The sequence below is a fragment of the Chiloscyllium plagiosum genome, unplaced genomic scaffold, assembly GCF_037043375.1.
Source record: "Chiloscyllium plagiosum isolate Xiang-an unplaced genomic scaffold, Cpla_swu_hap1 HiC_scaffold_32, whole genome shotgun sequence".
Lineage (NCBI taxonomy): Eukaryota > Metazoa > Chordata > Chondrichthyes > Orectolobiformes > Hemiscylliidae > Chiloscyllium > Chiloscyllium plagiosum.
The window spans coordinates 18384834-18409557 of record NW_028270170.1 but is presented as its reverse complement, the minus strand read 5'-3'; the positions used below and the strand labels follow the sequence as shown (position 1 = coordinate 18409557).

Here is a 24724-nt window from a genome sequence, read left to right as displayed (position 1 = left end):
AGCCTGCACGTCCTTCCTTCGATATGAGGCCCAAAACTGCTGACAATATGTCAAATATAGTCTAACCAGAACTTTATACAGCCTCAGCAGTACACCTCTCTTCTTGGATTCTAGCCCTCTTGAAATGAATGTTGACATTGCTTTTAGCTTCCTAACTGAACCTGCAGGGTGGTATGACCACGATCAGCAACACACGCAAAATGTTTCTCTTGTGGATGACAATCTATATATTCAGGTTTAGCTCACTATGGTTTTGTTCCTGTCACTAATCGCTCTTTTCTGGAATGTGCTGCTTTACCTTCTGCATCTTCAAAGACAATGAGAGCAGACGTTGCCGATTCTGATGGGAAGACGATATCGATGATCTCGCCTCCTCCATTCTTGGACCGTAAAAAATGTATCATGAGTTTATCTTCAAGAGTCCGTTTTGAGAAACCCGTGGGTAGATCAGATACTTGAATGGTTCTATTCATTGTAAACTGCAAAGAAAACATTTTGTTAAAACCTAACATGAACTCCGCGATTCTCTGCATTACAACAGTGGGTACATTTTGCAAGAACAGCAAACTTTGTTTTAACCAGCACCTTATGAACCTACACTTGATAAACCAGCAACAATTATTTCCCTGAAATACCAGCTGTTTGCTGTATTATTATGATCTTCGCAATGTCCATGTAGTTGGGAATGTGAGTGAGAAGGTACTCTACCAGTAAGGTTTATTTAAGGCAAAGTTACTTTATTATTTAAGTGACTTGTTCTGTAAATAATGTATGATAGTGACCCCCCCCCCCCCCCACACCGTATTATGTTTCTATTACTTACTGTGCTTTTTGTTACATTACAAATCCCTCAGCCTTTCTTCATAAGACCTTCCCTCCATCTCAGGCAACATCCTAGTAAATCACCTCTGAACCCTTTCCAAAGCTTCCACGTCCTTCCTATAATGCGGTGACCAGAACTGTACACAATACTCCATGTGCGGCCGCACCAGAGTTTTGTACAGCTGCAGCATGATCTCGTGGTTCCAAAACTCAATTCCTCTACTATTGTCGTCCCGTTTCCTCCCCACTCAGTCAAAGCAAAATGCTCAGACACAGTATATTTTTACCTCCTTCATCTTTATTCCAGGCCTTGGAGGGAGAGAGAACGCTCCCCCATGTGCACAGGGACAGGAGTTCATGGTCTACTCTGGAAGAGCAGTTTCTCAATGGTATATGCGGTCATTTTAAAGGAAGGAGTATCCAGATAAGGCAACATACATATTGATTGGGTGACCATTACAATCAGTGAGTGTCAATAGTAAAGATTAAGCCATCTGCTGTTACACAATGAATAAGTGGCTTCACATAACGAATTCTTTTCACCTTGTTAAACTGACCTTACATACTGAATGCCTCCAATATTGTTAAGTGGCTCGACATAATGAATGCTTTTCCACCTTATTAACTCATTATCCTTGCCTCCAGCCCCCCATTGTTAACTGCAAGTTCTTATCTGATCCGAGTCATGCTCAGCTGAACCTCTTGTTTCACAAAACTTGAACTTAACTCTTACCCTGCCTGCTTATACCCTATACACATTTTCACTACCAATAAAAGCTAAAACACTGTATGCCCTTTTAATAACCCTATCAACCTGGGTGGCAACTTTCAGGGATCTATGTACTTGGACACCGAGATCTACACTGCCAAGAATCTTAACATTAGCCCAGTACTCTGCATTCCTGTCATTCCTTACAAAGTGAATGACCTCACACTTTTCCACATTAAACTCCATTTCCACCTCTCAGCCCAGCTCTGCAGCTTATCTACGTCCCCCTGTAACCTGCAACATCCTTCAGCATTATCCACAACTCTGCCGACCCGTGTTTTCTGCAAATTTACTAACCCATCCTTCTACGCCCTTACCTAGGTCATTTGTAAAAATGACAATTAACAGTGGCCCCAAAACGGATCCTTGCGGTACACCACTAGTAAATGAACTCCAGGATGAACATTTCCCATCAACCACCACCCTCGGTTTTCTTTCAGCTAGCCAATTTCTGATTCAGACCACTAAATCACCCTCAATCCCATGCCTCCATATTTTGTGCAATAGCTGACTGTGGAGAATCTTTTCAAATGCCTTATTGAAATCCATATACACCACATCAAGCACTTTTCCCTCATCCACCAGTTTGGTTACCTTCTCAAAGAACTCAGTAAGGTTTGTGACATACTACCTCCCCATTCACAATACTGTGTTGACTATCCCTAACCAACTCATTCCTTTCTAGATGATTATAAATCCTATCTCTTATAACCTTTTCCAACACTTTACACACAACCAAAGTAAGGCTCCCTGGTCTATAATTACCAGGGTTGTCTCTACTCCCCTTCTGGAACAAGGGGACAACATTTGCTATCCTCCAGTCTTCTGGCATTATTCCTGTAGACAGTGACGACATTAAGATCAAAGCCCAAGGCTCTGCAATCTCCTCCCTGGCTTCCCAGAGAATCCTAGGATAAATCCCACCTGGCCCAGGGGCCTTACCTATTTTCACACTTTCCAAATCGCTAACACCTCCTCCTCGTGAACCTGAATCCCGTCTAGTCTAGTAGCTTGTATCTCACTTTTCTCCTCGATATCATTGTCTTTTTCCAGTGTGAATACTGACAAAGAATATTCATTTAGCGCTTCCCCTATCTCCTCTGCTTCCGCACACAACTTCCCACAACTATCCTTGATTGGATATCTTTCTCTAGTCATTCTTTTATTCCTGATATACCTATAGAAAGCTTTAGGGTTTTTCTTGATCCTATCTGCCAACGACTTCTTATGTTCTCTCCTGGCTCTTCTTAACTCTCTCTTTAGGTCTTTCCTGGCTAACTTGTAACTCTCACGAACCCTAACTCAGCCATCACATCTCATCCTAACATAAGCGTTCTTCTTCCTCTTGACAAGAGATTCAACTTCTTTAGTAAACCACGGCTCCCTTGCTCGACCACTTCCTCCCTGCCAGACAGGTACAAACTTATCAAGGACACACAATAGCTTTCCTTGAATAAGCTCCATGTTTCAATTGTGCCCATCCCCTGCAGTTTCCTTCTTCATCCTATGCATCCTAAATCTTGCCTAATTGCATAATAATTGCCTTTCCCCTAGCTATAACTCTTGCCCTGCGGTATATACCTATCTCATTCCATCGCTAAAGTAAACATAATCAAATTGTGGTCACTATCACCAAAGTGCTCACCTACCTCCAAATCTCACACCTGGCTGAGTTCATTACCCAGTACCAAATCAAATGTGGCCTTGCCCCTTGTTGGCTTGTCAACATACTGTGTCAGGAAACCATCCTGCAAACATTGGACAAAAACTGACCCAACTAAAGTACTTCAACTATAGTAGTTCCAGTCAGTAATTGGAAAGTTAAAATCCCTCATAAGAACTACCCCGTTACTCTTGCTCGTCTCCAGAATTATCTTTTGCTATCCTTTCCTCTACATCTCTGGAACTATTTGGAGGCCTATAGAAAACTCCCAACAGAGTGTCCTCTCCTCTCCTCTCCTGTTTCTAAGCTCAGCCCATACTACTTCAGTAGACGAGTCCTCAAAAGTCCTTTCTGCAACTGTAATACTGTCCTTGGCTAACAATGCCACACCTCCTCCTCTTTTACCATCTTCTCTGTTCCTATGAAACATCTAAATCCCGAAATGTAGTACATCAATGCTGCATCATTAAATGTGCTGCATCAATGGAAAATTTCTGTCTTTTGCGCAACACAGATTATGAGTTTTATCAAGTAGGAGATGGTCAGTGGGTTGGCTCTGATATTTATGTAATTGTCATGATGATGAAACTAATTAGTGTTACTTTTGGGAAGAGGTTTACAGGATCACAATGTTCTTTATTTATCAGTTGATTTACACTGAGGAACACTACATACTATTCACCTCCTAACCACTGCCAGTATGATATTACGTATTAAATGATCATAAAAATTAAGAGTTTAATATGACTAATTGAAGCACAGGGTCCTTTGGAATATAACTACATAAGAGATGGCAAGTCTCCGGTATTCAGAATGCAGAGGAGGTTTACCAGGATGTTACTACAGATGAGGGTCTTCAGTTATGAGGTAAATTTGGAAAAGTTAGTAAAGTTCTTCTTGAGATAGGAAAGGTTAAGAGGTAACAAAAAAGACTTGCAGAATAAGAGATTTTGATTAAGTAGAAAAAAAATTATTCTCTCTGATGAGTGAGTCAATAGACAGGAATTAAAACTTTAAAATCAAAGGTGAAAGATCTAGTGGAGAGATGAGAATAGTTTTCACTCAAGAATTGCATTAATCCAGAATGCGCTGCGTGAAATGAGTATGAAAACTAATTCCATAAATAATTATTAAAGGGATTTGGCCTGTCTGTGAAGATGAGTGTCTTAAAGAGTTACAAGGGCATGTGGGACTAAGCATAACATCTCTTTGGGTAACTGGTCTCCTATGGTGAGAGTTTCTTTGATTGCAAATGTTGCTACAATGGTTAATGGTGGCTACAATGACCCCGACATTACAGGTTCTCCTTCCGGTTCTACACTGGTATTCTGGGATGCGATCAAGCCTATTCTATTTGGCAGAACTTGTTCTGACAGGTCTCTAAACGTAAAATAAAAACAATGATGAAATATATAGCAGGCTGACCAACAGCTGACGACCAACACAGATAAATGAAGGCTCACTACTGCAAACGCCCACCTCTTTTTGATGTGTTCTTTTTCTGGATTATTAATCCAAGCTTTTGGATTGTGTACTGCAACAGAATGTGGACTAAGCTATTGTGTCCATGTCTCTATCTTCCTCTTCAGTAGACATTCTTCCATTGCAAAGTAGTGGGTCCTGAAGTAACCGAACAGTCCGATACTGGATCCACACACCCTGCCTGAGGTGGGGTACACAGTGTCTGAAGAGGCTGCTCAGTAGGATGCTTGAGTTTCTACACATTCCTTCAGCTGTTTGTGCCTGGCCTCCACCTGGGCCTGTCGGAGATGCTCAAAATGATTGGCAGTCCATGAGGAAGCTCAGAGCACAGAGGTTGCTTTGGAAATCTTGGCTGACCAAGCACAGCTGATTGACTGTTGTCAGCATCTCGACACTGGGGTCATTGGTTTGAAAAAGGACAGTGATTTTGGAGTGCCTTTCCTACCAGGGATTTGGAAGATTTTGCAAAGGTGATTTTCAATGGGATTGACCATGTCTCTGACACATGCAGGAGAGGGGGGATAATGCTGTTGCTCTGTACTCCAGCAGCTTGGTGCTGGGCTTGAGGTCTCTGTCATCAGCTGCTCTGTTCCATGTAGAAGAGACAGTGGGGTGGCCAGGTAAGCCAAATATATTTAACCATATTGCTCTCCAGAATTGGTCAAACAGTCCAGATAAGCCAACAGCTATCGCTGATTAGAATACAGGTTAATCATCAATACAAATATCTCACATTACAACATTAAGGGGTGGTATTTTCACTAGTCTATTAATCCAGAGACCCAGATAATGTTCTAGGGAAAGGGGTCAAATTCCAATGGTAGAAGTTGAAATCAAAAGAAAATCTGGAATTAAGGATCTACTTACACCACCAGAGGAAAAACCATCTGGTTCACTAATATTCTGGAAACTGGCCTACACGTGACTCCAGACCTACAGTAATGTGGTTGCCTCGCAACTGCCCTCTGGGCAATTAGGGGTGGGTAATAAATGCTGATCTGGCCAAGTGATGTCTACAATCATAAAAAATGCAACATAAAAATCTGCAAGTTAACAGCACCCTTCCGGAGCAGAATGAACTCACCTGCTGGGTTGAACAGGACCTGGGACCAACGTGGACTCAGGACTGGGATCTTCACTCTCCGCTGGCGAGGCCGCACCCGTTTACAGCAGATCCATCTGGAATGGCCGCAGAAAAAAAAGACTACAATCAATCTCACCATACCCGTTTACTGTGCGCCGTTGCTTGTGTAGCCAAACTGAAACTACAGCCCATCCCCCTGCCCCATGGGTGTCTCCACGTCCCCTGTGGAGAAGCCTTTCTCCTGCTGAAGGAAGACCATGGTCGGTTTCCGCCTCTTTCTGCCCCCGGCTGCACCCACTCTGAGGGTGTTCCTAGTTCAAACTTCTGCCGAGGAAAGGCATCAGATGCGCACCTGCTCTGCTGTTTGTGTGTCAGTCCCCTCGGGTCGGCACCCAAAACAAAGAGACCAACCTAAACGCAACTAGAAATGGAACAAACGAAAGTGAAACTCCTTGAGATTCAGTGCCCGCTCTCCCCTCCAACTGATTGCGAGCGCTCCTCCCCAGCTCAACCTGGGAGCCTACAACACACTCCGTCCCGTCGGCTCACTCAATCCACTGCCAGTCTCTGAATTTTCACTCTCTCTTTTCTTTCCTAACTCAAAACAAACATCACAAATAAGCAGGCAGCGTGCCATCCTTCTCCCTGGCATCACAGGGCATTGAGACCCAACCCAGATCTGTTATCTTGGGAGTCTTGAGAAAGTTAGAATGAGCCCCCAGGAGTCGCCTCTGAGCAACACCTGAGAAAAATAATTGGGGCAAAGATTTTATGATTTCAGTTTTTGAACACGTGTGTCTATGAGTCACAAGGATGGGTGGAGTGAAGACTATAAGGGGCTGAGACTGCAGGTTGGAGAGCATCTTTTAGAGATGGGATATGGGCATCACTGAGTCCTGAAGACCTGAAACGTTGATTTCTCCATCGCCTGATGCTTCCTGGCTTGATGTGTTCTTCCACCCGTCTCCTTGTCTATCTTGGCTTCCAGTATCTGCAGTTTTATTTTGTCTCGACCGCCAGCAACTGGCTGAATGCCACATTGCAGTGGGTCTGGAGTCACTTGGAGCCTGGTAAGGATGGTAGAGTTCCTTTCCTAAAGGACATGAGTGTACATGGGGCTTTTACAATAATCAATGGTAGCTTCATGGTAGCCATTGTCTAGATTAGAGTGGTGCTTGCCCGAAATGTTGATTTTCCTGCTCCTTGGATGCTGCATGACTTGCTGTGCTTTTCCAGCACCACTCTAATCTAGACTCCAGTTTCCAGAAACTGCAGTCCTTTTTCTACCTCATGGTAGCCATTACTGACCGTAATTTTGTTAACTGAACCCCAGTCCCATCCCCTGGGTTATTGGTCCAGTAACATTGCCACCATGTCATTGCATTTACACGAGGATCCCTCTCGGCAGTATATCCAATCAGAATTTGCAATCATTGTTGAGAAGTGGGGAAAACTTTGAAACCAAAAGGAAGGATATTTGACTTAACATTGGGGGTGGGGAACCTGATAGATGACAACGGAGAGGGTGGACCAGGAAAATCTGCTGTTACCTGAGGCTGTATAGGCCAATGTCTGTGATCTGCCACTAGGGAGGGACAAGGCAAGGAGCTGAGCTGTCACTGAACTACAGATGGAACTCTGCATGGTACCCAGTTGATGGACAGATACTATATTTCTAGTCATTTAGGATAGGTTCATTCACTACCAACAACCATCATACTTTATTCTGAGGTAGTTTTCTTTATTCTTAGGTATTTTTCTTTTTGTCCTTCCAACTGTTCCTGGAGTCTGTGGCCATATCCCTCATGCTCTGGCTGCAATGCCATTAACGAACTGGAGTTTACCATTGAAAGTATCTGCAGCGAAAACAGCAGATCAGAGGCCAGCAATTCTGCAGAAAATAACTCACCTCTTGTCTCCCCAGTGTCTGTTCACCATCTACAAGGGAGAAGTCAGGAGTGTGATGGAATACTCTTCATTTGCCCAGAAGAGTCTGGCTCCAACCAAAGCAGCCTACTTGACACCCCAACTAAACATTTACTTCCCCTACCACTGACACACAGTGACAGTAATGTCTACCCTCTATAAGACACATTGTAGTAAATCACATGTTGCTTTCAATGACACCCTTCACATCATGGCATCTGTTTCATAATATAGAAATTCCTAACAGCTTAATGTTCCTGTTACGTTGGATCTACTCATTCTATATTCTGTGTCACAGACAGTTATGGATGGAGAAATACTTGTCTAGCTTTCCAAGGGAGGACATGTAACTGTACCAGCTCCCTAAGGTCCTAGTCTTTATCCCTGACCAAATGTTGTCATATTTATTGCTCTCAGTCAATTCACCATTTTGTTATCTAAGAACAGTGCCTCTTCTGTAAATATTCCTCAGTGGTGTATCCTCCACCATTAATCATGACACAGGCCTAAAGCAAAGCGAAGACAAAAGAGATTAGTGGCATAACCAATGGATCACAAATATCAGAAGGTACCTGAGTGGTTACCTGGGAAATATTACAACATCTACCATCTAGAAGAACAAGGGCAAGAGACACATAGGAACACTAGCACTTACAAATTCCCCTCCAAGCCACATACCAACCTGACTTGGGATTATATATCATTGTTTCTTCTATCATTGTTATTGATCCTGGGAAAAATCCTGGACCTCCTTCTGAACCGCACTGTGAGTTCCCCTCCGTCAGATGAACTGCAGTGCTTCAAGAAGGCAGCTGACCTTAACCATCATCTCGAAGGTGTTTGAACTGAATAACAGCCCATTGGAAAGGTACATTCTTATAAAGATTTCCAATTCTAGAACGACACTTCAAACGGTACTGTCTCCTTAATATAATCTCAGGATTCTAAAGAGCTCCCAGAGCATTGTGTGTGTGTGTCTGCCGGGCGAGGGCTTTGGTGGGGGAGATTGAGGCAGGGAAACACACATCATTTTCCTGCTGCCACAGAAATTAATTTTTACAAGTGAAGGCTCTCCTGTCTCACCACTAACTGAGATTGTTAAGTGGTCAATTAACAATGATGTAAGGACCTCTACATCATACCCCCAAGATCCATTTCCAGTGGATAAGAATGATCTTACATTGGTATCCTGGCTGTCCTGTAAAACAGTGAAGCCTAGCAGACGGATGAAACATAGAAACATGGAAGATGGGGCAGGAGTAGGCCATTCAATGCCTTGAGCCTGTTCTGCCTTTCAGTATGAGCATGGCTGATCATCCAGCTCAATGCAATAATCCCACCATCTCCCCATATCCTTAATCCCATTAGTCACAAGAGCTATATCTACCTCCTTGTTGAAAACACGATGTTTTGGCCTCAGCCACTTTCTGTGGTCTTGAATTCCATAGGCTCACCACTCTCTGGGTGAAGAAATTTCTCCCATCTCAATCCTAAAAGCTTTACTCCTTATCCTTAAACTATAGTCCCTGGTTCTGGACTCCCTGTCACTGGGAACATCCTTCCTGCATCTAACCCATCTATTTCTGTAAGAATCAGAGTCATTGAGTCGTACAGCATGGAAACAGACCCTTTGGTCCAACTTGTCTGTGCCGAATAAATATCCCAATCTGACCTAGTCTCATTTGCCAGCATTTGGTGCATAGCCTTCTAAACACTTCCTTTAATATACCCATCCAGATGTACCAACCTTCGCCACTTTCTCTGGTAGCTTGTTCCATACATGCACCACTCTCTGTGTGAAAATGGTCCCCCTCAGGTCCCTTTTAAATCTTTCCTCTCTTACCTATGTCCTCTAGTTTTGGACTCCGCACCCTAGTAAAAAGACCTTGGCTGTACACCGTATCTATGCCCCTCATGATTTTATAACCCGTTATATAGTCACCCCTCAGCCTCCGACACTTCAGGGAAAAAAGCTCTAGCCTCTCCCTGTCCCCCAATCCCAGGAAAATCCTTGTAAAACTTTTCTGCACCCTCTCAAGTTTAACAACATTGTTTCTATAGAAGGATGACCAGAATTGTAAGCAGTAGTCTAAAAGTGGCCTCACCAAAGTCCTGTACAGCCACAACATGACGTCCCAACTCCCATACTCAATGTTCTGACCAATGAAGACAAGTGGGCTAATCATCTTCACCACCCTGTCTACCCCGACTCCACTTTCAAAGAACTCAATACCTGCACCCTGAGCTCTCTATGTTCGGCAACACTCCCCAGAGTTCTACCATTAACTGTATAAATCCTGCCCTGGTTGCTTTACCAAAATGCAACACCTCATCTTTATCTAAATTAATGCAACACCTCATCTGCCACGCCTCGCCCCATTGGCCCATCTGATCAAAATCTTGTTATACTGAAATAATCTTCATTGTCCACCACACCACTTATTTTGGTGTCATCTGCAAATTTACTAACCATATCTCCTATCTTCACATCTAAATTATTTATATAAATGATGAAAAGCAGTGGACCCAATACTGATCCTTGTGGCACATTGCTGGTCACAGGCCTCCAGTCCATAACTGAGACTCCCCCCATCATCCCAGTGAATACAATCCTAACTGATTCCATCTCTCCTCGGTCCTGCCAACCCCTGAATCAATTTGGACAACTTTCATTGCACTCCCTCGAAAGCAAGAGCAATCTTCCTCAGATAAGGAGACCAAAACTGCACACTGTATTCCAGGTGTGGCCTCACCAATGCTCTGTGTAATTGCAGTAAGATATCCTTTTCCTGTACTCTCGTTAAGAATGTCAACATACTTTACTGTCTTCATTGCCTGCTGCATGAGCATGCCTACTTTCAGCAAACAGTGCACAAGGACACCCAGGTCTTGTTGAACATTCCTCTCTCTCCATTTACAGCCATTCAGAGAATGGGAAATGTACACACCATCCTGGACTCTTGTTTGCCACAGAAATGCCTATCTATTGTTTTTACAATTGATTCCTCCATGACTATTACAATGGCCATGACACCTCAAGAAACAAACCAGAACATTCCACCCTCAGATTCAGCTGCAGGAACGTTTTACTTATGTTTAAGGCAGGGTAACTACGTGGTATATAGGATTATGGGCATGGGGTAGGCAAAATACATTGAAGTGTTTAATCAACTATGAAGGTATTGAAAAGAGGGGCAGACTTCACCCCCTACTTCTACAGGGGACAGTGAGGTCTGCAGATGCTGGAGATCAGAGTTGAGAGTGTGTTGCTGGAAAAGCACATTAGGTCAGGCAGCATCCGAGCAGCAGGAAAATCAATGTTTTTTTTTTCGATTTTCCTGCTCTTTGGATGCTGCCTGACCTGCTGTGCTTTTCCAGCAACACACTCTCAACCCCTACTCCTACACCTGTTCCTGTCTCCCAGTGTGTGAGATGCAGATTCTGGCAGTGTCTTTCTTCTGTTCCTTTTTATGCATCTCTATAATTTGTAGAACCTTTAAGTGTTCTGACTATGCAGTCCAAGACTGGAAACTTTGAATTACTGATGCCCATACTGTGGATGCATTCGTGCCCTGTGAGAGCTGGGGCAAAAAAACTTATTTTCAATATTATAGCTTAGCTAGGTGGTGTAAGAACTGAAAATTGCAGAAGTACTCATCCAAGTTCACGCCAGTTGATTGAAAGATGGAATGAAAATTTCAGGGTGATGATCATTATCTAGAACTGATTGGGTAGGAGTTTGAAGCTGGGGATTAAGGAATACAGAAACATGACAAGCGCACAGAATTGGATATACTGCTTGTGTGGAGGATAAACACCAACTGTTTGAGCTTACAAAAAACCTGTCTCCATGTAGGAATATCTATGTCATTCTAGTGAAGTGCAGATTTCTCACTTCTTTCCTGTTTGGCTTTCAGATCTCTCTTGTTACAGTGACAGGCAATATAAATCGGTTTTGGCCTGCCAAGGCCAGTAAAAATTATAGGTTCAGTTATGCTGTTTTTGTCCTTTGTGTCTATTTTCTTGCCAAGGTTGGGTGTTTTATTGCTTCTCTGGTTTTTATTTTCCTGCCATTGTTCTTTTCGTGTTTGCATATTATCAGCCTCTCTCTGGATAATAGGAAAATGGTCAGCATGCTCTGTGAGAGAACAATGAGAATAGTTCCTTTCTCAATAGTACAATAATGATCCCACATTTACTGTGCACTGCTTGCTTCTGTGAGCATTCAAAGAGTATTTCCAACAAAGCAACAAATGGATTTGATGATTTGGAGATGCCGGTGTTGGACTGGGGTGGACAAAGTTAAAAATCACACACCACCAGGTTAGAGTCCAACAGGTTTATTTGGAAGCACTAGCTTTCTGAGCACTGCTCCTTCATCAGGTGGTTGTGGAGTATAAGATCGTAGGACACAGAATTTATAGCAAAAGTCTACAATGTGATGTAACTGAAATTATTTATTGAAAAAGACCTGGATTGTTTGTTAAGTCTCTCATCTTTTAGACTTCTTGTAGACAGGGAATAGAGGGATACAGTCCACAGAGAGGCAAAAGGTTTTTAGTTCAGAAAGGCGTCATGTGTCGGAGAATGCTTGATGGGCCGAAGGTCCTGTTCCTGTGCAGTACTGTTCTCCAGTGTTCGGAAGGGTCAGAGAGTGGAATGAACTTAGTAAAGGGGGGAATTGCCTAGGGCTGAAGACATGTGGAGCTCAGAGATGCACATTTTGCTCTCTTTTGGCCCCACACAGAAAATTAAATGAAAAGGTACGTGCTTTTTTGGGCATGATCGGCCCAATATTTCTTCTTTGCAATGAGGAGCCAGTTCAGAGCTCTAATTTGAGTTCAGATGCACCATTGGGATTCAATATAATGTGTTGGCGAAGGTTCTCACTGCTTTCCACCTGGGTGTCTGTTTCGCCTGTTCAAATGTATATATCATTGGCAGTTTTGATTTTTGCATGTTGCATGTTCATTTCTCTTTGGTTGAACATTAAAATAGATGGGAAGTACATGCAAGGGACACTTGTATCATATTCCTCATTCTTCAGAGGCTAATGTGAACGGATCTGGATACTCCATTAATCCAAAACATTTCCACCAATAATCATATGAATGCTGATCTTGGTCTTGTTTTAATGAATGAATGAAGAGAGCCTATTTTGATTGAACAAGGAACAGATAAAACACCATAGATTTCTGTAATTGTCTTTTGTTACTACTAAAAACCAGACTTGTTTGTTTATTTACAAGGTAAGCAATAATTTGACAGAATCATCATTCTATCACTTTCTGAGGTGTTGAGAGATCCCGTGACACATGGAGTCAGCTAAAGATGGTAAAGAAGGGCTTCAGTTCTACAATTTGTGAGATTACTAGGTATTACACACATGACATCAGAATCTAACTCTTAAGGAATGAGGCCTTGATGACAAAAGTGACCAGCTGCACAAGAAATAATAGATGTGACACCCAGCTTCAGGACTATCAAACCTTCACAGTTACACAAAAGTTGTGTTGTCAAACGTATGTGGGACTGAATTCAAGGCCAATATAAGACCATATTGCCTGAGGTGTCTTTATATTCAATCAAACAGCGCTTCCACCTTCCTCACTTTATAAAATTGAGTTTTCTTTTCTCCAAAGGTAATATAAGAAATGCAAAGAAACTCTTACAAGCAGCAAAAAATTAAAAATAAGTTAAACTTATTTTTTCAGAACTGGTAGATATGAAAGATGCTACATCAAAGTATTATAATGTGGGAATGTTTTTGATGGCATGAAAAGCTGTTGTTGGAATTTAAATTTAGATTGAATGGATCGTGAAATAATAATTCCAATAAACGAAGAGACAATTCCATCCTTTTCATAAATAAATTAACCCTTTAATAAACATTCCATGTGCCAGCTATGGATTCCTTTTACAACTACAAGGAATTGTGCAAGTGTGATATGAGAAATTTCTTCAGGTGTAACTGACTGAGAAACTTATGGGTGATAATGTGATTGAATGTCATTGTGTCTCAAGAGTTGAATCATTTATCAAACTTTTATTGTTACACAAAATATTCTGCTTGACGTTTGACTGCTTGACATCAAATAAAAACCTAATGACTCAAAGACCACATGCAAGCAGAAACGTCTTTTGTACAAACACGATAAAGAAGCAATAAAAAAGGACATTCTGTGAGTGGATGATACAGCAGTTAGATTGAACAGATGGAGCCAAATTTATTTAGCCAAATTTAGCCAAATACAGGCCAAAATTATTTAGAAAATAGTCAACTTAAATCCAGGAATGATTTTCTTTGAAAGGCCCCTTAAGTATCAGAAGGAAGACATGTCCAGTGTCCTATTTATGTTTGTGTCAGTATTTCTATCTCTAGAGAATATAAACAAGATACATATTAAGTACAGAATAGTGCATCATTCCGAGACAAATTGGAAAAGGTCACAAAATGAATTTTAAGAATCCTGTTTTTAGGCAAATTAGAATACAGGTAAGATTTCATTTAGAAGTAAATATTGTCGCTAATTGAATGCAAGATTGATCAAACTCAAATAACATATATTGTACTATTACTCTTTACACAATTTGTCTGCATCAGTGGATGATACGGTCCTTTTTTAAAATCTAGTTTGATTCCTGTAATGGGATTTGGATCAGCCGTGCATTCCAGGATAGATCTGGATTGATTTGCACTCCCTCTACAGCTGCATGTCTGCACATCAAATCATATGTATTACAGAAGGTATTAAAAAGGATAAAAGAGTCACTGGGGAAGAGTCGAAGGGAGCAGTAATGTTGCCTGTCTTTTGGTCTTTTTCCACCGTTTCCCATTTGACTTATTTAAAACGATTGCATTTCTGACTTTTTCTAGTACTGCTGAAAGGTAACAGATGAGAAACGTTACTTCTCTTTCTTTTCCCACAGACACTATCTGACCCCCCCCCCCCCGAATGTTTTCAGAGGTTCCTGTTATGATCTAAACGATGTCAGAGATAGCATTTTCAAAATTACTTAATTTTTTTTAACAGATGCCACCCTTGGCAGAACATCAAAGATGCAGCCCGGATTTTGAAAAGTGGAGCATGTACAAATTCCACATGAGGAAGTGCTACTTTTCAATATCTGGATTGCTCCAGGCCCATTAATAACTCAGCTACTGCAGCCTGGGGCACTGAGACAGAGTCTGCTCATGCAGTTTTGAAACAGAAATGGCCTACTCCTATTTTCTATGTTTCTGTGCAGCTGATGTGGTGACGACCACAAACACAGGATGTTATCGAAGGAAAACAACAGTCCTTAGTGTCCGAGGCTCTGATAGCAATTGTAATCAAAGTTAACATGGGTTCAACAGAATTACTTGTATCCAATATTCCACCTCTTTAATTAAACTATGATCTTGACTCTTAATGTTTATTGTCATTTACTCTATGTGTATAAATGGATATAACCTAATGGCATTTCGCGGTTATCAGAGGGAGGGTGATGTTCTGAGATCCACAGTGGGCCAGTGTGTTCCAGTTTGTAGTCTCTGCTTTTCTGTCAGTTACTACAGAGTAGGAGGGTGTAAAGTGTTACAAAATGGGGGGGGGGGGGTCTGATTGTCATTCCACGCAGTTCCATGGCCCAGGAGTGTTACACCAAACATGGGATAAGAGTGTCACGCAGAATGATAATTATCACGGTAGCTCTCATGCTCCTCCTGACTGGGGTTCCTAGCAGCACTGGTTACAATCTAAGATCAGAGGATTCACCCTGGTAACAGACTGCGGCAGTAATGGGAAGGTGAAGGGAGATCCCTCAGTCTTGGATCTGTGAGTACCACTGATGAAGGGAAGACTAAATATCTCACCTATTTTAATTTCAAACTACCTCTACTAAGATTTTACTGGAAGCCAACTAAAAAGCATAGTTCAGTTTGGTTATCACATTGTCTAGATAGTTAATGGGTAGAGCAATTAATCACGCTCAGTACATAGCAAATCTTAATTCTCTTTTTCACTATCCGTCTCAAAGCAGGCAATTGCACTTTTTCCCTTGGGAACGTATTCAAATGCATCCACCTCGCCGCCTCCATTACTGGGTTTCTGGAAGTGTATTTCCAAATTATCCCGTAAGATTTCTTCATCCATTATATCCGCAATTCCAGTAAAGAGGGCACTCCTTTTAGAAATGACCTCCTGTACCTGAGGGTAAAACAGAGAGCAGCAGGATATTTTAACAAAATTGAAATACTTCCAATGTTAAAAATCCAGACAGAGCAAGCTAGAAATATTTAGCAAGTCAGGCAACATCTGTCAGAAAGGAAAAATAGCAGATTGGAATAACTCCACAGAGGCCGGTATCCCATCACCAAGTCACCCTTTATCTACACGTGGAGAGTCCTTGACACTGATCCAGCTCCCACAGAGCCAGCTCTCAGAGTGAAAAGGATGTTTGACACTCCTGTTTATATCTGTCAGCCAGGGCTCCCTGAATGGATCAGATTAACAACCTCAATCAGGAAACTCATATTCTAGCAAGTCGATGTGGCCAAGCTCATTACAATCTCTACACATATATTAAAGATAAATCGTGTAGTTAAAAAGGGAACAGAGTGACAAGAGGAGAAAAGGGGGGTGCGATTACAGGATGATTTGTGCAATGCTTGGATGGACAATGGGAGAGAAGGAAATGTACAGATTGAAGAGGAGACAATGAGAGAAATAACAACAGAAACACATACACAATACTGAGTTACCTTCATTCACCAAAAGAAGAAAGTGACTTGGGAAAAACCATCAAAGTAGAGGAGGGTCCAGTGGACCAGGAGAGTGAAGATTAATTTGAGGAATGAACCTGAACAATGTATTGTAAATATTACTCCTATACTACTGGATCACTGTGCTGGGACTATTATTCCCATGCTTCCAGAACACTGGGTTGGGACTGTTATTCCCATGCTCTCGGAACACAGGTCTGGAACAGTTACTCCCTGTTCCTGGATCACTGTGCTGGGACTGTTAAACCCGTGTTCCTGGATCACTGTGCTGGGATGTTACTCCCATGTTCCCGGATCACTATGCTGGAACTGTGACTCCCATGTTCCCAGATCACTGTGCTGGGACTGTTACTCCCGTGTTGCAAGATCACTGTGCTGGGATTGTTACTCTCCAATTCCCGGATCACTGTGCTGGGACTATTACTCCTGCGTTCCTGGATCACTGTGCTAGGACCGTTACTCCCGTGCACCTGCATCACTGTGCTAGGACTGATACTCCTGTACTCCCGGATCACTGTGCTATGTCAGTTATTCCATACTCTGGGATCATTGTGCTGGGAATGTTACTCCTGTGCTCTAGGATCACTGTGCTGGGACTGTTACGCCCCTGTTCCCTGATCACTGTGCTGGGACTGTTACCCCTGTAATCCCGGATCACTGTGCTGGGACTGTTACTCCCATGTTCCTGGATCACTGTGCTGGGACTGTTACTCCCAGTTTCCCAGATCACTGTGCTGGGACTGTTACTCCCCTGTTCCCGGATCACAGTGCTGGGACTGTTACTCCGGTGTTCCCGGATCACTGTGCTGGGACTGTTACTCCCATGTTCCTGGATCACTGTGCTGGGACTGTTACTCACAGTTTCCCGGATCACTGTGCTGGGACTGTTACTCCCATGTTCCCGGATCACAGTGCTGGGACTGTTACTCCTGTACTCCCAGATCACTGTGCTGGGACTGTTACTCCCATGCTCCCGGATCACTGTGCTGGGACTGTTACTCCCCTGTTCCTGGATCACTGTGCTGGAACTGTTACTCTCCTGTTTCTGGCTCACTGTGCTGGGACTGTTATCCCATGCTCCCAGATCACTGTGCTGGGACTGTTACTCCCCAATTCCCGAATCACCGTGCTGGGACTGTTACTCCCATGCTCCCGGATCACTCAACTGGGACTGTTACTCCCCTGATCCCAGATCACTGTGCTGGGACTGTTACTCCTGTATTCCTGGATCACTGTGCTGGGACTGTTGCTTCCTGATCACTGTGCTGTGATTGTTGCTCCAGTGTTCCCGGATCACTGTGCTGGGATGCTACTCCCGTGTTCCCAGATCACTGTGCTGTGATTGTTACTCCAGTGTTCCCGGATCACTGTGCTGGGATGCTACTCCCGTGTTCCCAGATCACTGTGCTGTGATTGTTACTCCAGTGTTCCCGGATCACTGTGCTGGGATGCTACTCCCGTGTTCCCAGATCACTGTGCTGGGACTGTTACTCCCCTGTTCCCGGATCACTGTGCTGGAACTGTTACTCTCCTGTTTCTGGCTCACTGTGCTGGGACTGTTATTCCCATGCTCCTGGATAACTGTGTTGGGACTGTTACTCCCCAGTTCCCGAATCACCGTGCTGGGACTGTTACTCCCATGCTCCCGGATCACTCAACTGGGACTGTTACTCCCCTGTTCCCAGATCACTGTGCTGGGACTGTTACTCCCATGTTCCTGGATCAGTGTGCTGGGACTGTTACTCCCGTGTTCCTGGATCACTGTGCTGGGACTGTTACTCCCATGTTCCTGGATCACTGTGCTGGGACTGTTACTCCCGTTTTCCTGGATCATTGTGCTGGGACTGTTACTCTCATTTTCCTGGATCACTGTGCTGGGAATGTTACTCCCGAGCTCCCGGATCACTGCGCTGGGACTGTTACTCCCGTTTTCCTGGATCACTGTGCTGGGACTGTTACTCCCATACTCCCGGATCGCTGTGCTGGGACTGTTACTCCAGTGATCCTGGATCACTGTGCTGGGACTGTTACTCCCGTGCTCCCAGATCACTGTGCTGGGACTGTTACTCCCTTTTTCCTGGATCACTGTGCTGGGACTGTTACTCTCGTTTTCCTGGATCACTGTGCTGGGACTGTTACTCCCGAGCTCCCGGATCACTGTGCTGGGACTGTCACTCCCGTTTTCCTGGATCACTGTGCTGGGACTGTTACTCCCATACTCCCGATTCGCTGTGCTGGGACTTTTACTCCAGTGATCCTGGATCACTGTGCTGGGACTGTTACTCCCATACTCCCGGGTCGCTGTGCTGGGACTGTTACTCCAGTGATCCTGGATCACTGTGCTGGGACTGTTACTCCCGAGCTCCCGGATCACTGCGCTGTGACTGTTACTCCCGTTTTCCTGGATCACTGTGCTGGGACTGTTACTCCCGTGCTCCTGGATCACTGTGCTGGGACTGTTACTCCCGAGCTCCCGGATCACTGCGCTGGGACTGTTACTCCCATGTTCCTGGATCACTGTGCTGGGACTGTTACTACCGAGCTCCCGGATCACTGTGCTAGGACTGTTACTCCGATGTTCCCGGATCACTGTGCTGTGACTGTTACTCCCGTTTTCCTGGATCACTGTGATGGGTCCGTTAGTCCCGTTTTCCTGGATCACTGTGATGGGTCTGTTACTCCCCAGTTCCCGGATCACTGTACTGGGACTGTTACTCCCGTGCTCCTGGATCACTGTGCTAGGACTGTTACTCCCTTGTTCCTGGATCACTGTGCTAGGACTGTTACTCCCGTGTTCCTGGATCACTGTGCTAGGACTGTTACTCCCGTGCTCCTGGATCACTGTGCTAGGACTGTTACTCCCGTGTTCCTGGATCGCTGTGCTGGGACTGTTACTCTCATGTTCTTGGATCACTGTGCTGGTACTGTTACTCCCGTACTCCTGGATCACTGGGCTGGGACTGTTACTCCCGTGCTCCAAGCTCACTGTGCTGGGACTGTTACTCCTGTGCTCCCAGATCACTGTGCTGGGACTGTTACTCCCGTGTTCCTGGATCACTGTGCTGGGACTGTTACTCCTGTGCTCCCAGATCACTGTGCTGGGACTGTTACTCCTGTGCTCCCAGATCACTGTGCTGGGACTGTTACTCCCGTGTTCCTGGGTCACTGTGCTGGGACTGTTACTTCCCTATTCCCAGATCTGTGCTGGGATAATGGACTGGGACTATTACTCCCGTGTTCTCGGATCACCGTGCTGAGACTTTACTCCCATGTTCCCGAATCAATGTGCTGGGTCTGTTATTCCTGTGTTCCTGGATCACTGTGCTGGGACTGTTACTCCCATGCTACTTGATTACTGTGCTGGGACTGTTACTCCCCTGTTCGTGGATCATTGTGCTGGGACTGTTACTCCCGTGTTCCCGGATCACTGCTGGGACTGTTACTCCCCAGTTCCTGGATCACTGTGCTGGGACTGTTACTCCCCAGTTCCTGGATCACTGTGCTGGGACTGTTACTCTTGTGTTCTGAAATTCCAAATTCTTGGAGTACAGGAAAAATCTGGCACTAAACTCCATCCATCCCTCCATCAATCAACAGTAATGTATCCGAATTGTAACTTTGTTCGTCCCTGTGGTGATTTCACCGAATAAATATAAACATTCCTATAAAATAAATGAAAGATACATAACAGGAGAAAAAGATTTTGCATACCGTTATGTTTACAATTTCACCATTGATAAACGGGGAAATCCTCAGTGGGGGTATTTTGCCAATTCCCCGAAAGTCTACTTGGTGAAATTCTTTCTTTGTCAAGTTCTCGGCAACTGAAAGAAATACAAAGAAGGGTAAATACAGATGTGTACTCAAGTTTCTCCTGTATTCCTGTTCATATCATTGCAGTCACTTGCAAGAGTTCCTAAAATCCTTCACAAGTTCCTTCCTTCCTGTGATCCCATTTGCAACATCCATCAGACATCGAAGTGGAACGGAGGGACTTGTTCCTAGGTGTGCACACAATGTCACAAACTTTGCAGTGCCTGAGAAATGACAAAGTCAGGAAGGGGAGGTTTGGACAGAACTTAACCACGTAATGTTTTCTTGTGGCCAGGATACTTGAGGTTGGCTTTCCTAGTGGAACAAAGAGGGAGGTTATTCAGCCCCTCAGGGCTGTTCCACCTTGTCAATTTGATCAGTGGTCAGATTGAGGCCAGGAACTCCATTACTTTGGTCATGAAGCATAGTTTTTTATAAAATCTGGAATAAAAGGACACACTGTTGAAGCTTTTCATCTTGCGGTCACCAGGACAGTCACAAGAATGCCAAATTTTCAAGGGAACAACGATTTACAACTCATAAGACAAGGGTGCTGATTGGCTGGCAGCTTGATTCCAATTAGTTGAATGAAGAATGCATCAAGGAACTGTTGTTGCCCAAGTTCTTGTTTAATTAAAAAAGGATACAACGGTTGGACATGTTCCTTTTGCCTGCAGAGGACAGGTCCCTGGGAATGAATGTGTCTGACACTAGTATCTAACATTCCAAGTCTGACTGATAATCTTAAAATGGTTGTTATTGCAATTTGTGGAACACTTAGAATTGTTCAGCAAATGTTGTCCAATCCAGAATCACATCGAGCACTTGACAGAATATTTGCAACCATGGGCAGATTGATGCACCTCTCCATTTTGCCAATTGTACACAGCACATCACTTGGGCTTGCACCTCGGGTATTCGACTTGGCAATAGCTCAACTAATCAGAGCCAACCTGCCAACCGGTCAGCATCCTTTTCTCACACCATATATCATTGCTCCCTTTCAAATGTACCATTTTTGTATCTGTCCTGGTGAGGGCAGAATGATAAACCTTTGGCAGATTATCCCCTTTGTCAAGTTCTGCACTGCCCAATGACTACTTTCTTTACTTTTTCTCATTGGGTTTTTCTGTCAGAACCATGTGCACAAGCAGCCTTTAAATCCATCACATTTGCTAAGGTTCGGGGACAGAAGACGCTGGGATATGGTTAAATATTATATAACATCAAACCCCAACCTGCAATTGGTTAAGGCAATGAGTAGCTGAATGTCACAGCCAGGAGAATTGCAGACTTGAACTCCTGTCAATGCAGCAATTACAGTCATAGAGTCATAGAGATGTACAGCACGGAAACAGACCCTTCAGTCCAACTTGTCCATGGCAACCAGATATCCTAAATATATCTAGTCCCATTTGCTAGCACTTGGCCATATCCCTCTAAACCGTTCCTATTCATGTCGCCATCCAGATGCCTTTTAAATGTTGTAATTGTACCAGCCTCCACCACATCCTCTGGCAGCTCATTCCATGCACGCACCACCCTCTGTGTGAAAAACTACTCCTTAGGTCTCTTTTAAATCTTTCCCTCTCACCCTAAACCTATGCCCTCTAGTTCTGGACTCCCCAACCCCAGGGAAAAGACTTTGTCTATTTATCCTATCCTTGCCCCACACGATTTTATAAACCTCTATAAGGTCACCCCTCAGCCTTCGACGCTCCAGGGAAAACAGCCCCAGCCTATTCAGCATCTCCCTGTAGGTCAAACCCTTCACCCAAGATTTTTAGAAAATAATTATTTAAACCTACTCTCACTGTTTGAAACCATACATGCCTTACGCTGTTAAAATATTGAAAATATTCTTCATGACTGAGTGCAATCTGTGGTTTTCTCAACTGTGACATTCCATCATAGGATTGTCACAGTGAAACTCAATGCTCTCCTGAAACAAGAAAATCTACAAATGGGGTACCCTGTAAGTCCTTACCACCCACTGCTAGGTATCCAGTTTAAAACATCAATGTATTTCAGATCTGAAGTGGTCATTTTGAGTCATGGTGGTCTGTGACAAAGTGAGGGACGTGGGCTGGTTCCTCACTTCACACCCCATTCCATTTTATATTTCAATGTACCTCGCAGTTGTCAGATTTCATGTCAGTGACTCTAAAAGGTTTTAGCCTTTCTGATCTATGCGCACAGGAAACGGGCACCAATCAGGAGTAGAACCCCTGGTCCACTCTCTCTTGCTTAGCCCAGAGACAGTGATCTCAAATGTCTGTCACCAACCCGGGCTGAGATCTGTTAACTTTGACCCAGATCGGTCCATATTTCCAACCATTGTCTGTTTTGACCAAGCAAACCTTGGGAAAACTCCAGATAGTCAACAGCACCTTGCTTTTATATGCCACCTTCATTGTGAGAAATACACGAAGAGGCTGTACATAGAAAAGATCAAATAAATGATTGCCGGGGTTAATAATATATAAACTGAGTCAAAACATGTGGTGCTGGAAAAGAACAGCAGGTCAGGCAGCAGGAGAGTTGACATTTCGGATGTAAACCCTTAAACAGGAATTCCTGATGAAGGGCTTATGCCTGAAACATCAACTCATCCGCTCCTCAGATGCTGCCTGACCTGCACCACACTTTATGACTCTGACTCTCCAGCATCTGCTGTCCTCACTTTCTCCTAATATATAAACTGAGCCTCACTAAAGTCCTCAGTTACATTATGGTGAGTGGTATTGGATCCACACTGTGAAAAAGATGTCAGGGCTTTAGAGTGCGTACAATAGGTTCATTAGGATGCTAAACACCAGGACAAAATACACTGAGGCTTCTTCCTAGTTTAGCAACACAGACCGCAAAATGATGGAAGGATGGGATCAGGTAGAAAGGAGCAGAAAGTTCCGAGTAGTTGATGTGGTTCTGGGATGAATGGCCACAGGGACAAGATTAAATGTAAGAGAACTTTCAGATTGTGAAATGTCACTTCCAAAGGCTCATTTTTAAAAAATTAAATAAAAACAGTAATTGCTGGAGAAACTCAGCAGGTCTGGCAGCATCAGCGGAGAGAAAATAAAGTCCACGTTTCAATTCTGGCAACTCTTCATCAGGTTCTGATTTTAAAAAAAGACTCGAAGCAATGACTCTGCTTTCTGTCCTCAGATGCTGCCAGACCTATTAGGTTTCTCCAGCAATTTCTGTTTCTGTTTCAAATCTTGAACATCTGCAGTCCTTAGGTTTTATTTAATTTGTTTTTATTCACTTGTAGGTTATGGATATCAGTGGCTGGGCCATCATTTATCACCTATCTCTATGCCCAGAGGGCAGTTATGAGTCAACCACATTGCTGTGGGTCTGGAGTCACATGCAGGCCAGACCAGGTAAGGATAACAGCTCCTTCCCTAAAGGACATAAATGAAACAAATGGGTTTCTCCAACAACTCTACAAAATAATGTCATGGTCATAATTAAGATGGTGAATTCTATGTTGTTATTGAATTAAAATTCCTCCACGTACCATGATGGAATTCAAGTTTAGGTCCCCAGAACATTCCCCGAGTCCCTGGATTAACAATCTAGCAATAACACCATTCAGCTTTGCCTCTCCAGAATTGGCTGAAGTGTTAAAGCAGAAATTGTTTCAACTTCAGTGAACAGACTAGAAAAGTAGATGGAGAAAGGAAATAAAGGGATATGGGAATAGAATGGATGGATGTAATTTTTGTTCTGGAGGGTAAATACCGATACCAGTCCAAAAGTATGGTGCTGGAAAAGCACAGCCAGTCAGGAGACCAGAGGAGCAGGACAGACGACATTTGGTGCATAAGCAGGAGCTTTCCTGCTCCTCGGATGCTGCCTGACCGGCTGTGCTTTTCCAGCAATACACCTTTTGACTCTGATCTCCAGCATCTGCAGTCCTCACTTCCTCCAAATACTGACACCAAACTTTTCAGCAAAATGGTCTCTCCATGTAACTTTGACGCATTTCCATGTGCCGAACAAGAGGTTATTAATTCAGTTCAATTCACGTTTTTCCAAGATATTTTCAGTGGTATCTTACTTCCTTCAGAAACAAACGTTACTATGACATTCCCAGAATCTTCCAACAGCACAACATTTTCCACTTCTCCTCCACCATTCCGTTGTTTGCTGAAGTACAGCTCCAACTTGTCCAGCAGCTGGTCGGTTGAAGGAAGCTTTGGGATATCTGAAACCAGGATTCGATTTTTACACACCTGTGTCTGAATCTGTGGGAAAAAATCAGCACGTCAGCCCTCTTACTCTGCAGATTACGTCACTGACCATGTAAAAGTCACCCAGTGAGACCTGTCACACAACATCAGACAGAGCTGCTTTTTGACCCACTTCCACAAATATTATAACAGTATCTTCATT

The 24724-nt window shown here is 43.6% G+C and overlaps 2 protein-coding genes across 5 annotated transcripts in view; both read right to left on the bottom strand.

The window, feature by feature from the left end:
• The window catches only part of LOC122539877 (uncharacterized), a 34312-nt gene extending 27769 nt beyond the window's left edge, over window positions 1-6543 (bottom strand). Inside the window, exons 1-3 of one of the 2 annotated variants that reach the window (XM_043675013.2) lie at window positions 6173-6543; window positions 5821-5915; window positions 299-479 (exon numbers count right to left, since the gene is read on the bottom strand). In XM_043675013.2, coding sequence (XP_043530948.1) covers window positions 299-473 — 175 coding nt within the window. In that variant the 5' untranslated portion in view covers window positions 474-479; window positions 5821-5915; window positions 6173-6543. The remainder of the gene's footprint in view (window positions 1-298; window positions 480-5820; window positions 5916-6172) is intronic. The other variant, XM_043675014.2, reaches the window with a different exon arrangement.
• A 7229-nt stretch (window positions 6544-13772) lies between these two features.
• ifi35 (interferon-induced protein 35) overlaps window positions 13773-24724 on the bottom strand; it is a 39998-nt gene continuing 29046 nt past the window's right edge. For all 3 annotated transcript variants that reach the window (XM_087977841.1, XM_087977839.1, XM_087977840.1), the window contains 3 exons: window positions 24390-24576; window positions 20222-20334; window positions 13773-15935 (listed from right to left, as the gene is read on the bottom strand). In XM_087977841.1, coding sequence (XP_087833967.1) covers window positions 15735-15935; window positions 20222-20334; window positions 24390-24576 — 501 coding nt within the window. In that variant the 3' untranslated portion in view covers window positions 13773-15734. The remainder of the gene's footprint in view (window positions 15936-20221; window positions 20335-24389; window positions 24577-24724) is intronic.